General features: G+C 56.8%; 1 protein-coding gene across 3 annotated transcripts in view; it reads left to right on the top strand.

The window, feature by feature from the left end:
* Nucleotides 1–4,915: 4,915 nt before the first annotated feature.
* Nucleotides 4,916–25,681, top strand: part of C1QL2 (complement C1q like 2) — an 82,388-nt gene continuing 61,622 nt past the window's right edge. For 2 of the 3 annotated variants that reach the window (XR_013217890.1, XM_077273419.1), the window contains exon 1: nt 4,916–5,554. Coding sequence is in view for 2 of the 3 variants with exons in the window: in XM_077273419.1 (XP_077129534.1) it covers nt 5,012–5,554 (543 nt within the window). In the remaining variant the exon portion in view is untranslated. Of the gene's footprint in view, nt 5,576–25,681 lie in introns of all 3 variants that reach the window. The other variant, XM_077273418.1, reaches the window with a different exon arrangement.

Below are 25,681 nucleotides of genomic sequence, written 5' to 3' on the forward strand. Positions count from 1 at the left end.
CACAGCTCTGCTCCTGGCACTCTATAATCGCACACAGCTCTGCTCCTGGCACTCTATAATCGCACACAGCTCTGCTCCTGGCACTCTATAATCGCACACAGCTCTGCTCCTGGCACTCTATAATCGCACACAGCTCTGCTCCTGGCACTCTATAATCACACACAGCTCTGCTCCTGGCACTCTATAATCACACACAGCTCTGCTCCTGGCACCCTATAATCACACACAGCTCTGCTCCTGGCACTTTATAATCACACACAGCTCTGCTCCTGGCACTTTATAATTACATACAGCTCTGCTCCTGGCACTCTATAATCACACACAGCTCTGCTCCTGGCACTTTATAATCACACACAGCTCTGCTCCTGGCACTTTATAATCACACACAGCTCTGCTCCCGGCACCCTATAATCACACACAGCTCTGCTCCTGGCACCCTATAATCACACACAGCTCTGCTCCTGGCACTCTATAATCACACACAGCTCTGCTCCCACTTTGTTATAATCACACACAGCTCTGCTCCTGGCACTTTATAATCACACACAGCTCTGCTCCTGGCACTTTATAATCACACACAGCTCTGCTCCTGTGTTATGACCCCAGTGGACAGGGTCTCAGAGGAACGTGTAAGTCTGCGAGATTCAAAAATCCAGCTCATATGGCAGTGGTAACTGGGTTGACCATATATCTACTCCTAACGCCAACACTAGAAGTAGCCGGGGATCATGCCTACGGTGATCGCTAGATGACTCGCGCCAGCCGGAGAATCTAACTACCCCTAGGAGAAGAAAACAAAGACCTCTCTTGCCTCCAGAGAAAGGGACCCCAAAGTAAGATACGAGCCCCCCACAAATAATAACGGTGAGGTAAGAGTTAATGACAAACACAGAAATGAACCAGGTTCAGCAAAGAGAGGCCAGCTTACTAATAGCAGAATATAGCAAGATAACTTATCTGGTCAACAAAAACCCTATAAAAATCCACGCTGGAGATTCAAGAACCCCCGAACCGTCTAACGGTCCGGGGGGAGAACACCAGCCCCCTAGAGCTTCCAGCAAAGGTCAGGATACAGATTGGAACAAGCTGGACAAAAATACCAAACAAAACAAAAGCAAAAAGCAAGGAAGCAGACTTAGCTTGAAATACAGGAACCCGGATCATAGGACAAGAGCACAACAGATTAGCTCTGATTTCAACGATGCCAGGCATTGAACTGAAGGTCCAGGGAGCTTATATAGCAACGCCCCTGAACTAACGGCCCAGGTGAGGATATAGGAAAAGACAGAAGCTCCAGAGTCAAATCACTAATGACCACTAGAGGGAGCAAAAAGCAAAATCACAACACTCCTGGCACTTTATAATCACACACAGCTCTGCTCCTGGCACTCTATAATCACACACAGCTCTGCTCCTGGCACTCTATAATCACACACAGCTCTGCTCCTGGCACTCTATAATCACACACAGCTCTGCTCCTGGCACTTTATAATCGCACACAGCTCTGCTCCTGGCACTCTATTATCACACACAGCTCTGCTCCTGGCACTTTATAATCACACACAGCTCTGCTCCTGGCACTCTATAATCACACACAGCTCTGCTCCCACTTTGTTATAATCACACACAGCTCTGCTCCTGGCACTCTATAATCGCACACAGCTCTGCTCCTGGCACTTTATAATCACACACAGCTCTGCTCCTGTCACCCTATAATCACACACAGCTCTGCTCCTGGCACCCTATAATCACACACAGCTCTGCTCCTGGCACCCTATAATCACACACAGCTCTGCTCCCACTTTGTTATAATCACACACAGCTCTGCTCCTGGCACTTTATAATCACACACAGCTCTGCTCCTGGCACTTTATAATCACACACAGCTCTGCTCCTGGCACCCTATAATCACACACAGCTCTGCTCCTGGCACTTTATAATCACACACAGCTCTGCTCCTGGCACCCTATAATCACACACAGCTCTGCTCCTGGCACTCTATAATCACACACAGCTCTGCTCCTGGCACTTTATAATCACACACAGCTCTGCTCCTGGCACTTTATAATCACACACAGCTCTGCTCTTGGCACTCTATAATCACACACAGCTCTGCTCCTGGCACTCTATAATCACACACAGCTCTGCTCCTGGCACTCTATAATCACACACAGCTCTGCTCCTGGCACTCTATAATCACACACAGCTCTGCTCCTGGCACTTTATAATCACACACAGCTCTGCTCCTGGCACTCTATAATCACACACAGCTCTGCTCCTGGCACTTTATAATCACACACAGCTCTGCTCCTGGCACCCTATAATCACACACAGCTCTGCTCCTGGCACCCTATAATCACACACAGCTCTGCTCCCACTTTGTTATAATCACACACAGCTCTGCTCCTGGCACTTTATAATCACACACAGCTCTGCTCCTGGCACTCTATAATCATGTGCAATATACAATTATACAATGTATAAGCGTTGACCCTCTGCCCCCGGATCCAATGTCCAGAGTGCTCATCCTCTGCCCCAGTCTCCAGCTCTCATCCAGTCCCTGCTCCCCATTACTCATCCTCCGCGCCCCTTCCATGTCTTGGTCCCCATTTCTGATCTTCTGCCCCACAGGTCCCTGGTCTCCGATGATCATCCTCTGCCCCTCAAATCCTTGGTCTTCATTCTTATCCTCTGCCCCCCCCAGGTAACTGGCCCTCAGAGCTCTCCCTCTACCCCCAGATCCCTAGCACTCATCTTCTGCCCCCAAGGTCCCTGGTCTCCAGCGCTCATTCTCTGCTTCCCAGTTCCCTGGCCCTCAGTGCTCATTGTCTTCCCCCTAGATTTCTGGTCCCCAGAGATCATCCTCTGGCCCTGAGGTCCCAAGTCACCATTGCTCATCTTTTGCCACCCACGTCCCAATAAACTCATCCTCTGTCCCCCAGGTTCATGGTCCCCAGTGCTCATCCTCTTTCCCCTTAATGCCCTTTCCCCATTGCTCATCCTCTGCCCCCCCCCAGTCACCATTGCTCATCCTCTTCCGCCGAGGTCCCCAGTCCTCATATTTTGACCCCCCACCTTTTCCCTGGTCGCCAGTGCTCATCCTCTAACTCTCTCAGTCCCTGATCCCTAGCACTTATCTTCTTCCCCCAGGTCCCTGGTCTCCAGTTCTCATCCTCTGCCCCAGGTCCCTAATGCTCATCCTCTGCCTCCTAAATCACTGGTCACATGTGCTCATCCCCAGGTCCCTGGTGCCCAGTTCTTATCCTTTGCCCCCCAAGTCACTAGTCCCCATTGCTTATCCTCTGCCCCCCATATTCCTGGTACCCAGTACCCAACCTCTGCCCCCCAGGTCCCTTGTCCCCAGTGCTTATCCTCTGCCCCCCATGTCCACAGTTCTCATTCTCTGCCACCCAGATCCCCATTGCTCATATGCTGCCCCCCAAGGTCCCTGATCTCCAGTTTTCATCCTCTGCCTCCCTGGTGCGTATTCCCCAGTGCTCACTCTCTGGCTCCTTTCATCATCCTCTGCCCAACCAAGTCCCTGATCCCCATTGCTCATTCTTTGCCCATCCTCTGCCCCCCCCCCAGGTCCCTGGTCTCCAGTGCTCTTCTTCTGCCCCCCAGATCACAGGTCCCATTGCTCCTTCTCTGCCTCTCAAGACCCTAGTCCCCAGTGATCATCCTCTGGCCCCCAAGTCCCTGGTCACCATTGCTCGTCCTCTGCCACCCAGGTCCCCAGTCCCAATTGGTCATCCTCTGCCCCTCCCTGGTCCCTAGCACATATCATTTGCCCCCAAGTCCCTGGTCCCCAGTTCTCATCCTCTGCCCCCAGGTTCCTAGTCCCCAATGCTCATCCTCTGCCTCCTAAGTCAGTGGTCCCAAGAGCTCATCCCCTGTCCCCCAGGTCCCTAATGCTTATCCTCTTCCCCACCCCCCAGGTCCCTCCTCCCCAGAGCTCATCCTTTGCCCCCCTAGTCACAGTTCACCATTTCTCATCCTCTGCCACCCCCGATGTTCCTGGTCCCTAGTTCTCATCTTCTCCCTCCCAAGTCCCTAACCCCCACATTCTCATTCCCTGCTGCCTAGGTACCTGGTCCATAGTGCTTATCCTCAGCCCCCCTAAAGTCCCTGATACCCAGTACTGTTCCTCTGCCCCCCCCCCCCCCCCCAAGTCCCTGATACCCAGTGCTCATCCTCTGGTGCCCACAGGTTACTAGTCCCCGCTGTGATACAGGAAAGATATATATCTTGGTACCCTGTTATATTTTTCTAGTCCCCATTGCTCATCCCCCCCAGGTCCCTGGTCTCCATTCTTAGCTTTTATCCCTCAGGTCCCTGGTCCTCAGTTCTATTCTCTGCTCCCCAGGTCTCCATTCTTATCCTCTGCCCCCAGTGTCCGTCCTCCGCCCCCAGTGTCCGTCCTCTGCCCCCAGTGTCCGTCCTCTGCCCCCAGTGTCCGTCCTCTGCCCCCAGTGTCCGTCCTCTGCCCCCAGTGTCCGTCCTCTGCCCCCAGTGTCCGTCCTCTGCCCCCAGTGTCCGTCCTCTGCCCCCAGTGTCCGTCCTCTGCCCCCAGTGTCCGTCCTCTGCCCCCCAGTGTCCGTCCTCTGCCCCCCAGTGTCCGTCCTCCGGCCCCCAGTGTCCGTCCTCCGCCCCCCAGTGTCCGTCCTCCGCCCCCCCGTGTCCGTCCTCTGCCCCCCCGTGTCCGTCCTCTGCCCCCAGTGTCCGTCCTCTGCCCCCCAGTGTCCGTCCTCTGCCCCCAGTGTCCGTCCTCTGCCCCCAGTGTCCGTCCTCTGCCCCCAGTGTCCGTCCTCTGCCCCCAGTGTCCGTCCTCTGCCCCCTGTAGTCCCGGTCCCCTCCCCGGTGCGCTGTATGGGGCTGCCTTCTCTGCTGTTCTCCGCTCAGTCTCCTCCTCCTCCTCCTCAGTCCCCGGTGCTGCTCGGCGCTGTCTCCTCCGCTGCTCCTCACCCTGGTGCCCCGCCGGCCGGTGCTGCTGGCTGCCCTTGCGGTGGTCATGCTGCTGCTACCGGTGGTCCTCGCCCCTCTGCTGGCGCTGCCCGCGGCCGGACACTACGAGATGCTGGGCACCTGTCGGATGATCTGTGACCCGTACACCGGGCAGCCCCCCAGCTCCCCGGGAGAAGCTCTGCAGGACCTCAGCGGGGCCCCGCCACCATTCATCCAGGGGCCCAAGGGGGATCCAGGCAGGACAGGGAAGCCGGGACCGCGTGGCCCCCCAGGAGAGCCGGGACCCCCCGGACTGCGCGGTTCCCCGGGAGAGCGGGGCGAGCCGGGCAGAGTTGGGGGCTCCGGGGCCGCTGTGTCTCCTAGTGTCCCGGGACCCCGCATCGCCTTCTATGTCGGGCTGAAGAGTCCTCACGAGGGATATGAGCTGCTCAAGTTTGACGATGTCGTGACCAATGTCGGGAACCACTATGACCCCAGCACCGGGAAATTCACCTGCGAGGTCCCGGGCATCTACTACTTCACCTACCACATTCTGATGAGAGGGGGAGACGGTACCAGCATGTGGGCAGACCTGTGCAAGAACGGCCAGGTGAGGAACCTGCGGGAGCAGGTGAGGAGCTGGGGAGGGGAGCTGGGGAGCGGGCGAGGAGCTGGGGAGCGGGCGAGGAGAGGGAGAGGAGCTGGGGACGGGAGAGGAGCTGGTGACGGGCGAGGAGCTGGGGAGCGGGCGAGGAGCTGGGGAGCGGGCGAGGAGCTGGGGAGAGGGCGAGGAGCTGGGGAGAGGAGAGGAGCTGAGGAGCAGGCGAGGAGCTGGGGACTGGAGAGGAGAGGAGCTGGGGAGCGGGCGAGGAGCTGGGGAGCGGGCGAGGAGCGGGCGAGGAGCTGAGGAGCAGGCGAGGAGAGGAGCTGAGGAGCAGGCGAAGAGCTGGGGACTGGAGAGGAGCTGGGGACTGGAGAGGAGCTGGGGACGGGAGAGGAGCGGGCGAGGAGCTGGGGAGAGGAGCTGAGGAGCAGGCGAGGAGCTGGGGACTGGAGAGGAGAAGGAGAGGAGCTGGGGACGGGAGAGGAGCGGGCGAGGAGCTGGGGAGCGGGCGAGGAGCTGGGGAGGGGAGCTGGGGAGCGGGCGAGGAGCTGAGGAGCGGGCGAGGAGCTGGTGACGGGCGAGGAGCTGGGGAGCGGGCGAGGAGCTGAGGAGCAGGCGAGGAGCTGGGGAGAGGAGAGGAGCTGAGGAGCAGGCGAAGAGCTGGGGACTGGAGAGGAGCTGGGGACTGGAGAGGAGCTGGGGACGGGAGAGGAGCGGGCGAGGAGCTGGGGAGAGGAGCTGAGGAGCAGGCGAGGAGCTGGGGACTGGAGAGGAGAAGGAGAGGAGCTGGGGACGGGAGAGGAGCGGGCGAGGAGCTGGGGAGCGGGCGAGGAGCTGGGGAGGGGAGCTGGGGAGCGGGCGAGGAGCTGAGGAGCGGGCGAGGAGCTGGTGACGGGCGAGGAGCTGGGGAGAGGAGAGGAGCTGAGGAGCAGGCGAGGAGCTGGGGACGGGAGAGGAGCTGGAGAGGAGAGGGAGAGGAGCTGGGGACGGGAGAGGAGCGGGCGAGGAGCTGGGGAGAGGAGAGGAGCTGAGGAGCAGGCGAGGAGCTGGGGACTGGAGAGGAGAGGGAGAGGAGCTGGGGACGGGAGAGGAGCGGGCGAGGAGCTGGGGAGCGGGCGAGGAGCTGAGGAGCGGGCAAGGAGCTGGGGAGCGGGCGAGGAGCTGGGGAGCGGGCGAGGAGCTGGGGACGGGAGAGGAGCTGGGGAGCGGGCGAGGAGCTGGGGAGCGGGCGAGGAGCTGGGGAGCGGGCGAGGAGCTGATGACAGGAGAGGAGCTGGGGAACGGGCGAGGAGCTGGTGACGGGCGAGGAGCTGGGGAGAGGAGAGGAGCTGAGAAGCGGGCGAGGAGCTGGGGAGGGGAGAGGAGCTGGGGAGCAGGCGAGGAGAGGGAGAGGAGCTGGGGACGGGAGAGGAGCTGGGGAGCGGGCGAGGAGCTGAGGAGCGGGCGAGGAGCTGAGGAGCGGGCGAGGAGCTGGAGATGGGAGAGGAGCTGGAGAGGAGAGGAGCTGGAGAGGAGAGGGAGAGGAGCTGGGGACGGGAGAGGAGCTGGGGAGGGGAGAGGAGCTGGGGAGCGGGCGAGGAGCTGGGGAGAGGAGAGGAGCTGAGGAGCGGGCGAGGAGCTGGGGAGCGGGCGAGGAGCTGGGGAGCGGGCGAGGAGCTGGGGAGAGGGAGAGGAGCTGGGGACAGGAGAGGAGCTGGGGAGGGGAGAGGAGCTGGGGAGCGGGCGAGGAGCTGGGGAGAGGAGCTGAGGAGCGGGCGAGGAGCTGGGGAGCGGGCGAGGAGCTGGGGATGGGAGAGGAGCTGGAGAGGAGAGGGAGAGGAGCTGGGGAGGGGAGAGGAGCTGGGGAGCGGGAGAGGAGCTGGGGAGCGGGAGAGGAGCTGGGGAGCGGGAGAGGAGCTGGTGACGGGCGAGCAGCTGGGGAGAGGAGAGGAGCTGGGGAGCGGGAGAGGGGCTGGGGAGGGGAGAGGAGCTGGGGAGCGGGCGAGGAGCTGGGGACGGGAGAGGAGCTGGGGAGGGGAGAGGAGCTGGGGAGCGGGAGAGGAGCTGGGGAGGGGAGAGGAGCTGGGGAGCGGGCGAGGAGAGGGAGAGGAGCTGGGGACGGGAGAGGAGCTGGGGAGCGGGCGAGGAGCTGAGGAGCGGGCGAGGAGCTGGGGACGGGAGAGGATCTGGAGAGGAGAGGGAGAGGAGCTGGGGACGGGAGAGGAGCTGGAGAGGAGAGGGAGAGGAGCTGGGGACGGGAGAGGAGCTGGGGAGGGGAGAGGAGCTGGGGAGGGGAGAGGAGCTGGGGAGCGGGCGAGGAGCTGGGGAGAGGAGAGGAGCTGAGGAGCGGGCGAGGAGCTGGGGAGCGGGCGAGGAGCTGGGGAGAGGAGAGCTGGGGAGCGGGCGAGGAGCTGGGGAGAGGGAGAGGAGCTGGGGACGGGAGAGGAGCTGGGGAGGGGAGAGGAGCTGGGGAGCGAGCGAGGAGCTGGGGAGAGGACAGGAGCTGGGGGAGCGGGCGAGGAGCGGGCGAGGAGCTGGGGAGAGGAGAGGAGCTGGGGAGCTGGAGAGGAGAGGGAGAGGAGCTGGGGACGGGAGAGGAGCTGGGGAGCGGGCGAGGAGCTGGGGACGGGAGAGGAGCTGGGGAGGGGAGAGGAGCTGGGGAGCGGGCGAGGAGAGGGAGAGGAGCTGGGGACGGGAGAGGAGCTGGGGAGCGGGCGAGGAGCTGAGGAGCGGGCGAGGAGCTGGGGACGGGAGAGGATCTGGAGAGGAGAGGGAGAGGAGCTGGGGACGGGAGAGGAGCTGGAGAGGAGAGGGAGAGGAGCTGGGGACGGGAGAGGAGCTGGGGAGGGGAGAGGAGCTGGGGAGGGGAGAGGAGCTGGGGAGCGGGCGAGGAGCTGGGGAGAGGAGAGGAGCTGAGGAGCGGGCGAGGAGCTGGGGAGCGGGCGAGGAGCTGGGGAGAGGAGAGCTGGGGAGCGGGCGAGGAGCTGGGGAGAGGGAGAGGAGCTGGGGACGGGAGAGGAGCTGGGGAGGGGAGAGGAGCTGGGGAGCGAGCGAGGAGCTGGGGAGAGGACAGGAGCTGGGGGAGCGGGCGAGGAGCGGGCGAGGAGCTGGGGAGAGGAGAGGAGCTGGGGAGCTGGAGAGGAGAGGGAGAGGAGCTGGGGACGGGAGAGGAGCTGGGGAGCGGGCGAGGAGCTGGGGAGCGGGCGAGGAGCTGGGGACGGGAGAGGAGCTGGGGACGGGAGAGGAGCTGGGGAGGGGCGAGGAGCTGGGGACGGGAGAGGAGCTGGGGAGCGGGAGAGGAGCTGGGGAGCGGGAGAGGAGCTGGGGAGGGGAGAGGAGCTGGGGAGCGGGCGAGGAGAGGGAGAGGAGCTGGGGACGGGAGAGGAGCTGGGGAGCGGGCGAGGAGCTGAGGAGCGGGCGAGGAGCTGGGGACGGGAGAGGATCTGGAGAGGAGAGGGAGAGGAGCTGGGGACGGGAGAGGAGCTGGAGAGGAGAGGGAGAGGAGCTGGGGACGGGAGAGGAGCTGGGGAGGGGAGAGGAGCTGGGGAGCGGGCGAGGAGCTGGGGAGAGGAGAGGAGCTGAGGAGCGGGCGAGGAGCTGGGGAGCGGGCGAGGAGCTGGGGAGAGGAGAGCTGGGGAGCGGGCGAGGAGCTGGGGAGAGGGAGAGGAGCTGGGGACGGGAGAGGAGCTGGGGAGGGGAGAGGAGCTGGGGAGCGAGCGAGGAGCTGGGGAGAGGACAGGAGCTGGGGGAGCGGGCGAGGAGCTGGGGACGGGAGAGGAGCTGGGGACGGGAGAGGAGCTGGGGAGGGGCGAGGAGCTGGGGACGGGAGAGGAGCTGGGGAGCGGGTGAGGAGCTGGGGACGGGAGAGGAGCTGGGGACGGGAGAGGAGCTGGGGACGGGAGAGGAGCTGGGGAGCGGGCGAGGAGCTGGGGAGAGGAGAGGAGCGGGCGAGGAGCTGGGGACGGGCGAGGAGCTGGGGACGGGAGAGGAGCTGGGGAGAGGAGAGGAGCTGAGGAGCGGGCGAGGAGAGGAGCTGAGGAGCAGGCGAGGAGCTGGGGAGCGGGCGAGGAGCTGGAGAGGAGAGGGAGAGGAGCTGGGGACGGGAGAGTTGCTGGGGACGGGAGAGGAGAGGGAGAGGAGCTGGGGACGGGAGAGGAGAGGGAGAGGAGCTGGGGACGGGAGAGGAGCTGGGGAGCGGGCGAGGAGCTGGGGACGGGAGAGGAGCTGGGGACAGGAGAGGAGCTTGGGACGGGCGAGGAGCTGGGGACGGGAGAGGAGAGGGAGAGGAGCTGGGGACGGGAGAGGAGCTGGAGACGGGAGAGGAGAGGGAGAGGAGCTGGGAACGGGAGAGGAGCTGGGGAGCGGGCGAGGAGCTGGGGACGGGCGAGGAGCTGGGGACGGGTGAGGAGCTGGGGACGGGAGAGGAGCTGGGGACGGGAGAGGAGCTGGGGAGGGGCGAGGAGCAGGGGAGCGGGCGAGGAGCTGGGGACGGGAGAGGAGCTGGGGAGAGGAGCTGGGGACGGGAGAGGAGCTGGGGACGGGAGAGGAGCTGGGGAGAGGAGCTGGGGACGGGAGAGGAGCTGGAGAGGAGAGGGAGAGGAGCTGGGGACGGGAGAGGAGCTGGAGACGGGAGAGGGAGAGGAGCTGGGGACGGGAGAGGAGCTGGGGAGCGGGCGAGGAGCTGGGGACGGGAGAGGAGCTGGAGACGGGAGAGGAGCTGGGGAGGGGAGAGGAGCTGGGGAGCGGGCGAGGAGCTGGGGACGGGAGAGGCGCTGGGGAGGGGCGAGGAGCAGGGGAGCGGGCGAGGAGCTGGGGACGGGAGAGGAGCTGGGGAGCGGGAGAGGAGCTGGGGAGGGGAGAGGAGCTGGGGAGCGGGCGAGGAGCTGGGGACGGGCGAGGAGCTGGGGACGGGAGAGGAGCTGGGGAGAGGAGCTGGGGAGCGGGCGAGGAGCAGGGGAGCGGGCGAGGAGCTGGGGATGGGCGAGGAGCTGGGGCCGGGGAGGAGAGGGAGAGGAGCTGGGGACGGGAGAGGAGCTGGGGAGCGGGCGAGGAGCTGGGGACGGGAGAGGAGCTGGGGACGGGAGAGGAGAGGGAGAGGAGCTTGGGACGGGCGAGGAGCTGGGGACGGGAGTGGAGAGGGAGAGGAGCTGGGGACGGGAGAGGAGCTGGAGACGGGAGAGGAGAGGGAGAGGAGCTGGGGATGGGAGAGGAGCTGGGGAGCGGGCGAGGAGCTGGGGACGGGAGAGGAGAGGGAGAGGAGCTGGGGACGGGAGTGGAGAGGGAGAGGAGCTGGGGACGGGAGAGGAGCTGGAGACGGGAGAGGAGAGGGAGAGGAGCTGGGGATGGGAGAGGAGCTGGGGAGGGGAGAGGAGCTGGGGAGGGGCGAGGAGCAGGGGAGCGGGCGAGGAGCTGGGGACGGGAGAGGAGCTGGGGAGCGGGAGAGGAGCTGGGGAGGGGAGAGGAGCTGGGGAGGGGAGAGGAGCTGGGGAGGGGAGAGGAGCTGGGGAGCGGGCGAGGAGCTGGGGACGGGAGAGGAGCTGGGGAGAGGAGCTGGGGAGCGGGCGAGGAGCAGGGGAGCGGGCGAGGAGCTGGGGACGGGCGAGGAGCTGGTGAGCGGGCGAGGAGGTGGGGAAGCAGGAGAGGAGCTGTGGAAGCGGAAGAGGAACTGTGGAGGAAGGAGAGGAACTGGGGGTTCTGAAGAGGAACTGGGGAGTGGGAGAGGAGCTGGTGGAGCTGGAGTGAACTAGGGAAGCAGGCAATGAGCTGGAGGAGCAGGAGAGGAACTGGGGAGTGGGCGAGGAACTGGGGAGCGGGAGACGAGCTGGGGGAGTGGGAGAAGAACTAGGGGAGGTGGGCGAGGAACTAGGGAGCGGGAAAGGATCCGGGGAGCGGACAAGGATCTGGGGAGCGGACAAGGAACTGGGGGAGCGGAAGAAGAACTGGGGGAGCAGGAGAGGAACTTTGGAGAGGAACTGGGGGAGCGGGAGAGAGAGGAGCTGTAGAAGCGGGAGAGGAACTGGGGGAGAGGGAGAGGAACTGGGGGAGCGGGAGAGGAGTTGGGGAGCTGGAGAGGAACCGGGGGAGCCGGAAAGGAGCTGTGGAGAGGAACTGGGGAAGCAGGGGGGAGCAGGCAATGAGCTGGGGACCGAGAGAGGAAGTGGGGGAACGGGTGAGGAACTGGAGGAGCTGGAGAGGAAGCTGGGCGAGAGGAAACAGTGAATGGGAGATGAAAGGGAGAGCGGGAAAGGAACTGGGGGTGCAGGTGGGGAAGTGAGCGAGGAGCTTGAGGAATGGGCGAGGAACTGGGGAAGAAGGGGAAGGAACTGGGGGAGTGGTAGAGGAGCTGGGAAGGAACCAGGGGGAGCAGGAGAGGAACTGGGGAAGCCGGCGAGAAGCTGGGAAGCGAGAGAGGAACCACGGGGAGTGGGCGAGGAGTTGGGGAGCAGGAGAGGAACAAGGGGGAGTGGGAGAGGAGCAATGGGGAGCTGTCATCTACTACTTCACCTACCACATTCTGATGAGAGGGGGAGACTGTATCAGCATGTGGGCAGACCTTTGCAAAAACAGCCAGTTGAGGAACCTAGGGGAGCAGGTGAGGAGCTGGGGGAGCGGACGAGGAGCTGCGGCGCGAGAGCGGAACTGGGGGAGCAGGCAAGAAGCTGGAAAAACAGGCGAGGAGCTGCAGGAGCGGGCGAGTAACTGGGAATTGATCGAGGAGCTGGGGAACAGACGAGGATCTGGGGAGGCAAGAGAGGAGATGGGGAGTGGGAGCGAAACTGGGGGAATAAGAAAGGAACCAGGGGGAGCAGGTGAGGAGCTGGGTAGCGGGAGAGGAACCAGGGGGTGCGAGTGAGGATCTGGGGAGCGGGAGATGAACCAGGGGGATCTGGCATCTACTACTTCACCTACCACATTCAGATGAGAAGGGGAGCAGGTGAAAAGCTGGGAAAATGGCCGATGAACAGGGGAAGCGGGCGAGGAGCTGGGGAACAGGAGAGGAACTGGGAAGCGGGCGAGGAGCTGGGAAGCGGGCAAGCAGAAGGGTAGGTACTGGAGAAGCAGGCTGGGAGTGGGAGCAGAACTGGAGGAATAATATAGGAACCAGGGGAGCAGGTCAGAAGCTGGGGAGTGGGTGACGAGGAACCAGGGGGAGCGGGCGAAGAGCTTGGAATTGGGTGATGAGCTGGGGGAGCGGCTGGGAAGCTGGGGGCGGAACTGGGGGAGCTGCTGGGAAGCTGGGGGGCAGATGACGAGCTGGGGAGCGGGAGCGGAACTGGGGGAATAAGAGAGGAACCATTGTGAGCTGGTGAGGAGCTGGGGAGAGGAACCAGGGGGAGCAGGGGAGGAGCTGGCGAGCAGGAAAGGACCCAGGGGGAGAGGGCATCTTCTACTTCACCTACCACATTCTAATGAGAGGGGGAGACAGTACCAGCATGTGGGCAGACCTGTGCAAGAACTGCCAGGTGAGGAACCTGTGGGAGCAGTTGAGTAACTGGGGAAGTGGGAAAGGAACTGGGGAAGTGAGCCAGGACCTGGGGAGCAGGAGCAGAACTGGGGGAATAAGAGAGGAACCAGGGGGAGCAGGTGAGGAGCTGGTGAGCAACTGGGGGAGCAGACAAGGAACTGTGGGAGCAGGAGAGTAACTGGGGGAGCAGGCGAAGAGCTGGGGAGCGGGCGAGGAACTGGGGAGTGGGAGAGGAACCAGGGGGAGCGGGCAAGGAGCTGGGGAGCGGGAGAGAAACCAGGGAGAGGGGGCATCTATTACCACATTCTGATGAGAGGGTTGAGATGTACCAGCATGTGGGCAGACCTGTGCAAGAACTTCCAGGTGAGGAACTCTGTGGGAGCAGGTGAGGAGCTGGGGAAGCGGCGAGGAACTGCGGGAGTGAGGGAGCTCGCGAGGAACTGGAGGAGCACGCGAGTAGCTGGGGGAGCGGTCGAGGAACTGGAGAAGCAGGCAAGGAGCTGGGGAGCAGGAGCAGAACTGGAGAATAAGATAGGAGCTAGGGGGAGCAGGTCAGGAGCTGGGGAGTGGGAGAGGGACCAGGGGGAGCTAGCGAAGTGCTTGGGAGTGAGAGAGGAACTGGTGGAGCATGTGAGGAGCTGGGGGAGTAGGCAGGGGACTAGGCGAGGAGCTGGCGAGCAGGAAAGGACCCAGGGGGAGAGGGCATCTTCTACTTCACCTACCACATTCTAATGAGAGAGGGAGACAGTACCAGCATGTGGGCAGACCTGTGCAAGAACTGCCAGGTGAGGAACCTGTGGGAGCAGTTGAGTAGCTGGGGAAGCGGGAAAGGAACTGGGGAGCTGGCGAGCAACTGGGGAAGCAGACTAGGAACTGTGGGAGCAGGAGAGTAACTGGCCAAAGAGCTGGGGAGTGGGCGAGGAGCTGGGGAGTGGGAGAGGAAACGGGGAGTGGGCGAGGAGCTGGGGAGCGGGAGAGGAACTAGGGGAGCGGGCATCTACTACTTCACCTACCACATTCAGATGAGAAGGGGAGCAGGTGACAAGCTGGGGAAGTGGGCGAGGAGCTGGGAAGCGGGCAAGCAGCCGGGGAGGTACTGGAGAAGCGAGTGAGGATCAGGGGGTGCGAGTGAGGATCTGGGGAGCGGGAGATGAACCAGGGGGATCTGGCATCTACTACTTCACCTACCACATTCAGATGAGAAGGGGAGCAGGTGAAAAGCTGGGGAAATGGGCGATGAACAGGGGAAGCGGGCGAGGAGCTGGGGAACAGGAGAGGAACTGGGAAGCGGGCGAGGAGCTGAGAAGGTACTGGAGAAGCAGGCTGGGAGTGGGAGCAGAACTGGAGGAATAATATAGGAGCCAGGGGGGCAGGTCAGAAGCTGGGGAGCGGGTGACGAGGAATCAGAGGGAGCGGGCGAGGAGCTTGGGATCGGGAGAGGAACTGGGGGAGCGGATGGCGAGCTGAGGGAGTGGAGAAGGAGCGGGAGCGGAACTGGGTTAGCGGCTGGGAAGCTGGGGGGTCAGATGACGAGCTGGGGAGCGGAACTGAGGGAATAAGAGAGGAACCATTGTGAGGAGCTGGGGAGGGGGAGAGGAACCAGGGTAAGCAGGCGAGGAGCTGGCGAGTGGGAAAGGACCCAGGGGGAGAGGGCATCTTCCACTTCACTTACCACATTCTAATGAGAGGGGGAGACAGTACCAGCATGTGGGCAGACCAGTGCAAGAACTGCCAGGTAAGGAACCTGTGGGAGCAGTTGAGTAGCTGGGGAAGCGGGAAAGGAACTGAGGAGCTGGCGAGCAACTGAGGGAGCAGACAAGGAACTGTGGGAGCAGGAGAGTAACTGGGGGAGCAGGCAAAGAGCTGGGGAGCGGGCGAGGAGCTGGGGAGTGGGGGAGGAAACGGGGGGGTGGGTGAGGAGCTGGGGAGCGGGAGAGGAACCAGGGGGAGCGGGCATCTACTACTTCACCTACCACTTTCTGATGAGAGGGGGAGACGGTACCAGCATATGGGTAGACCTATGCAAAAACAGCCAGGTGCGGAACCTGGGGGAGCAATCGAGGAGCTGGGGAGTGCGAGAGGAACTGGGGGACCAGGCGAGAAGATGGAGGAGCTGGGGGAGGCAAAACCGGGAAGTGAGAAAAGGAACTGGGGAAGTGAGCCAGGACCTGGGGAGCAGGAGCAGAACTGGGGGAATAAGAAAGGAACCAGGGGGAGCAGGTGAGGAACTGGGGAGCTGGTGAGCAACTGGGGGAGCAGACGAGGAACTGTGGAAGCAGGAGAGTAACTGGGGGAGCAGGCGAAGAGCTGAGGAGCTGGGGAGTGGGAGAGGAACCAGGGGGAGCGGGCAAGGAGCTGGAGAGCGGGAGAGAATCCAGGGAGAGCGGGCATCCACTACTTCACCTACCACATTCTGATGAGAGGGTTGAGACGTACCAGCATGTGGGCAGACCTGTGCAAGAACTTCCAGGTGAGGAGCTCCGTGGGAGCAGGTGAGGAGCTGGGGAAGCTGCAAGGAATTGCGGGAGTGAGGAAGCTGGCGAGGAACTGGGGCAGCAGGCGAGTAGCTGGGGGAGCGGTCGTGGAACTGGAGAAGCAGGCAAGGAGCTGGGGAGTGGGAGAGAGACCAGGGGGAGCGGGCGAGGTGCTTGGGAGTGAGAGAGGAACTGGTGGAGCGTGTGAGGAGCTGGGGGAGTGGGCAGGGAACTAGGGGAGTAGGCGAGGAACTGGGGGAGTGGGTGAGAAATGGGGGAATCCGTGAGAAGCTGGGGGAACGAGCAAGGAACCAGGAAGCGAGTGAATAGTTGTGGAGCAGACGAGGAACTGGGAAAGTGGGCGAAGAGCTGCGGAGTGGGAGCAGAACTGAGGGAATAAGAGAGGAACCAGGGGGAGCAGGAGAAGAACCAGGGGGAGCAGGCAAGGATCTGGGGATCTGGAGAGGAACCAGGGGGAGAGGGCATCTTGGGGGACGGGGGAATAAGAGAGGAACTGGGGGGAATAAAAGAGGAGCTGCAGAACAGGAGAGGAACTGGTGGAACAGGAGAGGAACTGAGGAAATAAGAGAGGAACCTGGGGGAGCAGGTGAGGAGCTGGGGGAGTGAGTGATGAGCTGGGAGAGCGAGAGAGAAACCAGGGGGAATGGGAGAGGAGCTGGGGGAATAAGAGAGGAACCTGGTAGAGAAGGTGAGGAGCCGGGATAGCGGGCAAAGAACTGGGGGAATAAGAGAAGAACCTAGAGGAGCTGGGGGAGCGGGAGAGATGCAGGGGAGCGGGCGAGGAACTGGGGGGAATAAAAGAGGAACCTGGGGGAGCTGGAGAAGAGCTGTTGTAAAGGGTACCTGGGAGTGAAGGTGACGAGCTGGGGGAGCAGGAGAGGAGCTGGGGGAGTGGGCGAGGAACTGGGGGAATAAGAGAGGAACCTGTTGGAGCAGGTGAGGAGCTGGAGGAACGAGCGAGGAACTGGGGGAGCTTTAGAAGCAGGCGAGGAGCATGGAGGAACAAGAGAAGAACCTGGGGGGAGCGGAAGAGCAGCATGGAGAAACAAGAAAGGAACCTGGGGGAGCGGGAATGGAACCTGGGGTAGAGGACGAGGAACTAGGGGGAGTGGGAGAAGAGCTGGGGTAACAAGAGAGGAACCTGGAGGCCGGGCAAGGAGCAAGGAGGAACTAGTGTTACGGAACTGCAACACAGAACTAGGATAGAAGAGGAAAACTGACTCTGCACTGAGACTAGGCTGATACCCTACGATGGAGTGGGCGACCCATTCCTTGCGAATAGACCCACTGACGATCCTAGGATAATCTCAGCGAAGACCTATAGATAGGGGGAAGGAGGTCCCTGAAAGATCTAAGGACTGGGTATAAAAAACAGGTCACCTCCTAATAGAAAACACAGAGACCAACTGAAAGCAGAACCAGAGATCCCAGAACTGCACAATAACAAACACAGAAAGCTAACAAAGCACCTAGCCAGAACTCTAGCGGATTAACACTGTTATCCAGCAAGGAACGGGAGGCAGGTGCTGGGTAATAAAGGGTGATACAATCACCTGACCTAAGACAACCCAGCACCAGGGGAAAAAGACAGGCAGCCAGAAAACCACAACAAGATGGCGGATGGTCAAAAACAAAACAGATTCTAACAGTACCTTCCCTTTTACGATGATCCTCCAGATCCTCTTGGCCGAGCCTTACTTGGAAATCTCCTGTGAAAAGCCTTAATCAGCCTTGAGGCCGAGACGTCCTCAGCTTTTACCCAGGAATTATCCTCGGGACCGAAGCCCTTCCAGGACACGAGATATTGCAATCTTCCTCTGTGCCACCTGGAATCTAAAATGCGTGAAATCTCAAACTCGCCGTTTTCATCAACTGGGGGAACAGTTGGCATCGCCTCCTTATCTGGTGTGTCAACTTCCTTCAGTAAAGATACATGAAAAACTGAATTAATTCTCCAGGACGAGGGGATGTCTAATCTCACCGCTGCCGAGTTGACAACCTGAACCACTTTGAAGGGTCCTACAAACTTAGGCCCCAGTTTTTTAGAAGGGATCTTCAAACGCAGATTCCTAGAAGACAACCATGCCCACAACTGCAAACTATTCCTCCCTTCTTTTCTTGTCAAAATATTTCTTTGACCTCCTATTTGCCTCTTTCAGATTATGGCGTACATTGGTCCAAACCCTGTCCAAATTTCCAGAAAAACTCCCCTCCTCAGGCACCGCTGCCCCAATCTTTGAAAATGGACTGAAAGATGGATGCCTCCCTGTACAGCAAAAAAAAGGAGAAAACCCAGCCGAGGAAGACGTATGATTATTAAGAGTAAACTCAGCTAGTGGTAGATATTCCGACCACATCTCCTGATTGTCTGCTACAAAACATTTCAAAAAACGCTCGACGTCCTGGTTCTTCCTTTCGATCTGTCCATTGAACTCCGGATGATAACCTGACGAAAATGACAAATGAACCTTTAATCTTTCACAAAAAGCACGCCAAAAGCGAGCTACAAATTGTGGTCCCCTATCGGAAACAATGTCCATGGGAACCCCATGGAGCCTGACAATCTCTTTCACAAATGCCTTAGCTAGAGTCTTGGTGCAGGGTAGTTTATTGAACGGGACCAGATGACACATCTTATTAAACCGGTCTACAACAACCCAGATGACAGAAAAACCCTCAGAGACTGGCAGATCAGTGATAAAAACCATAGCAAGATGTGACCATGGCGAACTAGGAACCTCCAAAGGGCACAGCAACCCAACAGCCAGGGCATGAGAGGCCTTCGGCCTAGCGCACACAGTACACTGACGCACCCACTGGATGATTTCTCTTTGCCACCCTGGCCACCAGAAACTTCGACCGATCAACTTTCTAGTTTCTGTAATCCCTGGATGACCCGCCAACCGAGACTCATGACATTTGGCAAACAAAGCTTTCCGCAAGGCTCTAGGCACAAATAATTTACCATACGGAGTGTTAGTTGGTGCAGCATTCTGGGCCTCTAGGATGCTACTCTCCAACTGAGAAACCAATGTTGCCACCACCACCCCTCTCTGCAAAATACATCCCTCCTTCTCAGCATTAACTGCTGGAGAGAAACTACGAGACTAAGCATCCACTTTAACATTCTTCGTCCCAGCGATATATGTGATGGAGAAATGAAACCGGGCAAAAAACAGTGCCCAGCTAGCTTGACGGGCATTCAAATGTTTAGCAGCATCCAGATAAATCAGATTCTTATGATCAGTAAAAACCTGTATCGGATGACTAGCCCCCTCCAAAAACTGTCGCCAATGCTCAAATGCGAGTTTAACCCCCAAGGGTGGTTTGCACGTTACTGACCGGGCCAATTTTTACAATTCTGACCACTGTCCTTTTATGAGGTTATAACTCTGGAGCTTCAACGGATCCCGATGATTCTGACACTGTTTTCTCGTGACATATTGTATTTCATGATAGTGGTAAAATTTATGTGATATTACCTGTGTTTATTTGTGAAAAAAAATGAAAATTTGGCGAAAATGTTGAAAATTTCGCGATTTTCCAACTTTGATTTTTTATGACCTTAAGGGTATGTGTACACGTTGCGGATTCTCTGCGGATCCGCAGCGCTTTTTGCAGTGCAGAAACGCTGCAGATCCGCAATTGATTTACTTACAATGTAAATCAATGAGGAAAAAAAAATGCTGTGCACACTTTGCGGAAAATCTGCTGCGGAAACGCTGCGGTTTAAAAGAAGTAGCATGTCACTTCTTTTTTGTGAATCTGCAGATTTTTGTACCCACTCCATTATAGAAAACTGCAGGGGTAAAAAACGCAGCAAATCCACAAGAAAACCGCAGCAAAAACGCACAAAAAAAACGCTGCGGAACCGCACAAAAACCGCAGGTGCGTTTTCTGCCAGGAGAGACAGAATCCGCACCAGAAATTCCTAAGCCGAATCCGCAACGTGTGCACATAGCCTAAATCACAAAGATATGTCACACAGTGAAAGACGCTTTTTATAGCAAAAAGTTTTTGCGTCTCCACATTTTGAGAGCTATAATTTTTCCATATTTTGGTCCACAGAGTCATGTGAGGTCTTGTTTTTTGCGGGACGAGTTGACTTTTTTATTGGTAACATTTTCGGGCACGTGACATTTTTTGATCGCTTTTTATTCCAATTTTTGTGAGGCAGAATGACCAAAAACCAGCTATTCATGAATTTCTTTTGGGAGAGGCGTTTATACTGTTCCGCGTTTGGTAAAATGGATAAAGCAGTTTTATTCTTCGGGTCAGTACGATTACAGCGATACCTCATTTATATTTTTTTTATGTTTTGGCACTTTTATACGATAAAAACTATTTTATAGAAAAAATAATTCTTATGGCATCGCTTTATTCTGAGGACTATAACTTTTTTATTTTTTCGCTGATGATGCTGTATGGCGGCTCGTTTTTTGCGGGACAAGATGACGTTTTCAGCAGTACCATGGTTACATATATCCGTCTTTTTGATCGCGTGTTATTCCACTTTTTGTTTGGCAGAATGATATTAAAGCGTTTTTTGCTGCTTCTTTTTTTTTACAGTGTTTGCTGAAGGGGTTAAACTAGTGGGACAGTTTTATAGGTCGGGTCGTTACGGACACAGCAATACGAAATATGTGTACTTTTATTTTTTTTAGGATTTTTTTTTTTTTTTTTTTACACATGTAAATATGTGTTTTTTTACTTTATCACGTTGCCCCGGGGGGGCATCACTATATAGTGTCAGATCGCTGATCTGACACTTTGCAATGCACTGTGTCAGATCAGCGATCTGAGAGGCACGGCAGGTGGCTAGCTGGCGCAGGCGCTGTGAAGCCACCTCCCTGCAGTTCACAGAAGGAGCCCCACAGCCATTTTGGATCCAGGGCCTGTAGTTAGGAGGACGTAGGAGACCATCTGAACATGGCGTTGTTCTGAGGGTCTCAGGGAAGCATGCAGGGAGCCCCTCTCTGCGCGATGCTTCCCTATGCCGCCAGAACACTGCGATCATGTTTGATCGCAGTGTTCCGGGGGTTAATTTCAGTGACCGCTCCTGGCAAATAGTGCCGGATTTCAGTTGTAATAATCAGCTGACATCCGGCGGCGATTGGCCGCGCTCCCCCCGTGAGCGCGGCCGATCACCTATGATGTACTATCCCGTCCCTGGGAATTAAGTCCCAGGTCACCTCAACAGGATAGTACGTCATATGGGATTGAGGGGTTAGTAGCCAGCAACTCTCTGTTCCCAACATCATAGTTGAGCTCAGTCTCCGAAATTTTTTTTTTAGAAAAGAAATCACAGGGATGCACCCCATCCTCTCCCTCTTGGGACAGAACTGCCCCCACCCCTACTGAAGAGGCATCAACCTCTACCAGAAATGGCTTGGTCTCATCTGTGTGGACCAAAACAGGAGCAGAGCTAAACCTCTCCTTGAGATGCTCAAAAGCCTTAACAGCCTCAGAGGACCATTGAACAGTATTAGAACCCTTCTTGGTGAGATCAGTTATAGGTTTAGCGATCACAGAAAAATTCTTTATGAATTTTCTGCAATAATTAGCAAACCCTAAAAATCTCTGAACCGACTTCAAACATTCAGGCCTAGGCCCCTCCAGCACTGCCTGAACCTTCACCGGGTCCATCTCAAACCCATCACTGGAGACAAGGTACCCCAAAAAACTCATTTTCTGTACCGCAAACTCGCACGTCTCCAATTTAGCAAAGAGTGAGTTTTCGCTCAAAATCTGTAGAACTTCGCGGACTCTCTGCCAATGCGACTCCAGATCAGGTGAGTAAATCAAAATATCCAAATAAACGATAACACTCCTACCGATCAACGACCTCAGAGTGTCATTAATTAAATTTTGAAAAAAAGCAGGCGCATTAGTAAGGCCAAAAGGCATCACCAGACACCCAAAATGACCTGGGGTATTAAAGGCTGTCTTCCATTCATTGCCCTCCTTCACCCGCAGCAAATTATATGCCCCATGAAGGTCAATCTTAGAGAACCACTTCGCACCGGTTAGTTGGTTAAACAAATCATGAATCAGCGGCAATGGTTAAGGATTGCGCACAGTGATCTTATTAATCTCCCAAAAATCCAGACATGGCCTAAGGCCCCCATCCTTTTTGACAAAAAAGAATCCTGCAGCCACAGGGGACTTAGAGGGTCTTTTATGACCTGCAGCTAAACTAGTCTGTAGGTATTCCTTTAAGGCCTCCCTCTCGGGAATCATCAGATTAAATAAACGACTCTTAGGAAGTGTGGAATCTGGGACGAACTCTATAGTGCAGTCGTAATCTATGGGGTGGTAGAGCTTGCGACTCAACCTCCGAAAAAACCCTCCAGAAATCCTGAATGGCTTCAGGTAGCTCCTTCTTCACAACAGCAGCAATGTGAACATTACAACAATTACTCCCCTGACCCCAGGACCTTATAGTGCTAGACGACCAGTCCAGCAAAGGATTGTGCATTTTTAACCAGGGTAAACCCAGGACGACTGGGCAAGGTAATTTAGCAAGGACAAACAAGTCTATACACTCCTGATGTTCCATATTCACAATAAATGGGAACCCGATAACCTTTCGAGAAATACACTCATGTTCCAGAGGAGTGTTATCAATAAAAAAACACCAGAACACAGGCAGAGATGCTTACCTGTTCAGGGCCTCCAACAATTGCACTAACCAGGGTGCACCAGGCCCAAGTAGAGATAGCAAATACACAGGTGCAAATAATACTAATGCAGCCACCCTACAATCAGGAATTGGCCGCTTGGAGCACCCGTGCAAAAAATAGTCCAATTGTTGGAGGCCCTGAACAGGTAAGCATCTCTGCCTGTGTTCTGGTGTTTTTTTGTTTAGTATAGTGGAGGTTTTTCCTCTTATGGTGTTTTTTTTTAGATTAGGACTGCCAATATACAAGGACCCTTGACGTGGGTTGGCAGCTTAAATATTGTGGCCATAATATCAACCAATACCTTGCATACATTGTTATGTTTTTGTGCACTGTATATTTTTTCAGGGTGCGACTGGGCCCTAGATGGCTCTGTACACTGTGGCCTCTGTTCACACAGGATGCATCATGGTTAGCCCGCCATACATATGGCGTCATTAATAGGCTTTGCACCATATACTTTGCATTCCTGTGTGAACATGCCACGTACAGACTATTTTTTGCACGGGTGCTCCAAGCGGCCAATTCCCGATTGTAGGGTGGCTGCATTAGTATTATTTGCACCTGTGTATTTGCTATCTCTACTTGGGCCTGGTGCACCCTGGTTAGTGCAATTGTTGGAGGCCCTGAACAGGTAAGCATCTCTGCCTGTGTTCTGGTGTTTTTTTGTTTAGTATAGTGGAGGTTTTTCCTCTTAGAGTGTTATCAATAGCCACAACAGGAATAGGAGATGACAATGGTTCAGAATCAAACTTATATTTGTCTAGGGATTGTCGATCAATCAAATTAAGTGCAGAACCACAATCCACCATTACCTAAAAATCAATGGAATGACCATGATATATGGTATTACCAGAAAAAAAACTCCTGCGGATCGTAAAAACGCAATACGAACGTGAGTGTTAATCCTACTGACATTTTTTTTTTCTTTCCTTATGCGAACCTCACATTGCTTAATAAAATGGTCAGCCTTACCACAATACAAGCATAGGCCTTCAGAAAACCTCTTCTCTTTCTCCTGGGAATGAGAGGACATCGGCCCAAGTTGCATCAGTTCCTCGCTGTCGACGGGGCTATCCTGAGAGATGGGGTTCAGCATTATAAGAGTCTTCTCTTCATTCCATCTGTCTCTCAATCTTCTGTCCACACGGATAGCTAACTGCATAGCAGTTTCCAAAGTATCAGGTGCAGGATATGCAATGAGCAAATCTTTAACTCTTTCACTCAAACCTGCTGAAAACTGACTCTTGAGCGCTGGGTCATTCCACCTGATCGCTGCGGACCATTGTCTGTACAGGGTGCAATACCTCTTAGCAAACACAGAGCCCTGTTTAAGCCGTCAGAGGTCTGACTCAGCTGATGTGACCTGATCAGGATCATCGTATAACAACCCCATAGAAGAACAAAAAATGCTTCTACTGATGTCAAACAAGGATCATCATGATGTAATGAAAATGCCAAGATTTGGGGTTCATTTCGCAATAAAGACATAATAATCCCCACACGCTGTAATTCACTCCCTGAGGATCTGGGTCTAAGCCGAAAATATACAATATAAATAAAACATGCATTTTTAAACGTAAAAAATTCCTGCCGTTTACCAGAAAAAACTCACCTTAGGTTCTTCAGAGCGTGCTCCCGAGTAATTATTCACGTGGTGTTGCAGGTCGGCTACTTCCAAAGTTAACCCTTGCAAGCATTGAGCAAGTTCTTGGACGCTGCACATATTGAAGGAATCCAGGAGAGAATTTATTTTTTTTGTATGGCTGGACAAACTGTTACGGAGCTGCAACACAGAACTAGGATAGAAGGGGAAAACTGACCCTGCACTGAGACTAGGCTGATACCCTACGATAGAGTGGGCGAGCCATTCCTTGCGAATAGACCCACCGATGATCCTAGGATAATCTCAGCGAAGACCTATAGATAGGGGGAAGGAGGTCTCTGAAAGATCTAAGGACTGGGTATAAAAAATAGGTCACCTCGTGGAAAATACAGAGACGGCTGCAGAAACCAACTGAAAACAGAAACTAAAGATAGCAGAACCAGAGATCCCAGAACTGCACAATAACAAACACAGAAAGCCAGAAAACCACAAAATTGCGGATGGTCAAAAATAAAACAGATTCTAAAAACTAGAGAGGAATCTGGGGGAGCAGGAGAAAAGGTGGGGAAATAAGAGAAAAAAATGGTGGAGCGGGAGAAAAGCTGGGGGAATAAGAGAAAAACCTGAGGGAGCGGGAGAAGAACCTGGGGGAGTGGGCGAGGAACTGGGGGAGCGGAAGAGGAGCAAGAAGGAACAAGAGAGAGGAGCTTGTGAGAACGGGTGATTAGTTGGAGGTGCGAGCGAGAAACTGGGGGAGCGGGAGAGGAGAGTGGGAGAGGAACAAGAAGGAACAAGAGAGGAACTTGAAGGAGCCAATGAGGAACATGGAAGAGAAAGGGCAGGAGAAACTGGGGGGGTGGGAGAGGAACTGGGGGAGCGGGAGAGGAGCTGGGGTAACAAGAGAGGAACCTGGTAGAGCAGGCAAGAAACAAGAGAGGAACCTGAGGGAGACGGTGAAGAATGTAGAAGAGCACAAGAAGAACCTGTGGGAGCAAGAGAAAAGCAGGGGGAATAAAATAACCTGGGGGAGCGGGACAAGAGATGGGAGAATAAGAGAAAACCTCGGGAAGCAAGAGAAGAAGAGGAGAGCTGGTGAGGAACTGGGGGAGTGGGAGAGGAGCTAGGGTGATGGAAGAGGAACCTGGGGGATCAGGCAAGGAACAAGAGAAGAACTTAAGGGAGAGGGTGAGGAACACAGAAGAGCACAAGAGGAACCTGGAGGAGCAGAAGAGGAACTGGGGTAATGGGAGAAGACCTGGGGAGCAGGCGAGGAGCATGGAGGAACAAGAGAGGAACCTGCGTAAGCAGATGATGAGTTGGAGAGGAACCTAGGGAAGCGGGAGAGGAAGCTGGGGGAACAAGGGAGCAATCTGGGTGAGCAGTTGAGCTGGAGAGGAACCTGGGGAAGCAGGAGAGGAGCTGGAGGAACAAGAGAGATACCTGGTGGAGCAGTTGAGGAGTGGGAAAAGAACCTGGGAGCAGTTGAGGAGCCAGAGAGGATCCTGGGGAAGCGGGAGAGGAGCTGGGGGAGAAAGAGAGGAACTTCGGGGCGCAGTTGTGGAGCTGGAGAGGAAATGGGGAAGCGGGAGAGGAGCATAGAGGACCAAAAGAAGAACCTAGGGGAGCAGGAGAGGGGATGGTTGAGTAGGCGAGGAGCATGGAGGATGGGGAGAGGAACCTGGGGTAGCTGGGGACAAGCAAGGTGGAGCTGGAGAAGCGGGGTAAAAGAATAATCATACATGACTAACAAGGGAGTGGGGTCAGCTGTCCAGTAGTACTCAGTGGTGACTGAGGATGATAATGAGGGTCCGGTAATAGTGGTGACTGAGGATGATGGGGTCCAGTAATACTCAGTGGTGACTGAGGATTATAATAGGGTCGTTAATACTTACCAGTGACTGAGGATGA

The sequence above is a fragment of the Ranitomeya variabilis genome, chromosome 7, assembly GCF_051348905.1.
Source record: "Ranitomeya variabilis isolate aRanVar5 chromosome 7, aRanVar5.hap1, whole genome shotgun sequence".
Taxonomy (NCBI): domain Eukaryota; kingdom Metazoa; phylum Chordata; class Amphibia; order Anura; family Dendrobatidae; genus Ranitomeya; species Ranitomeya variabilis.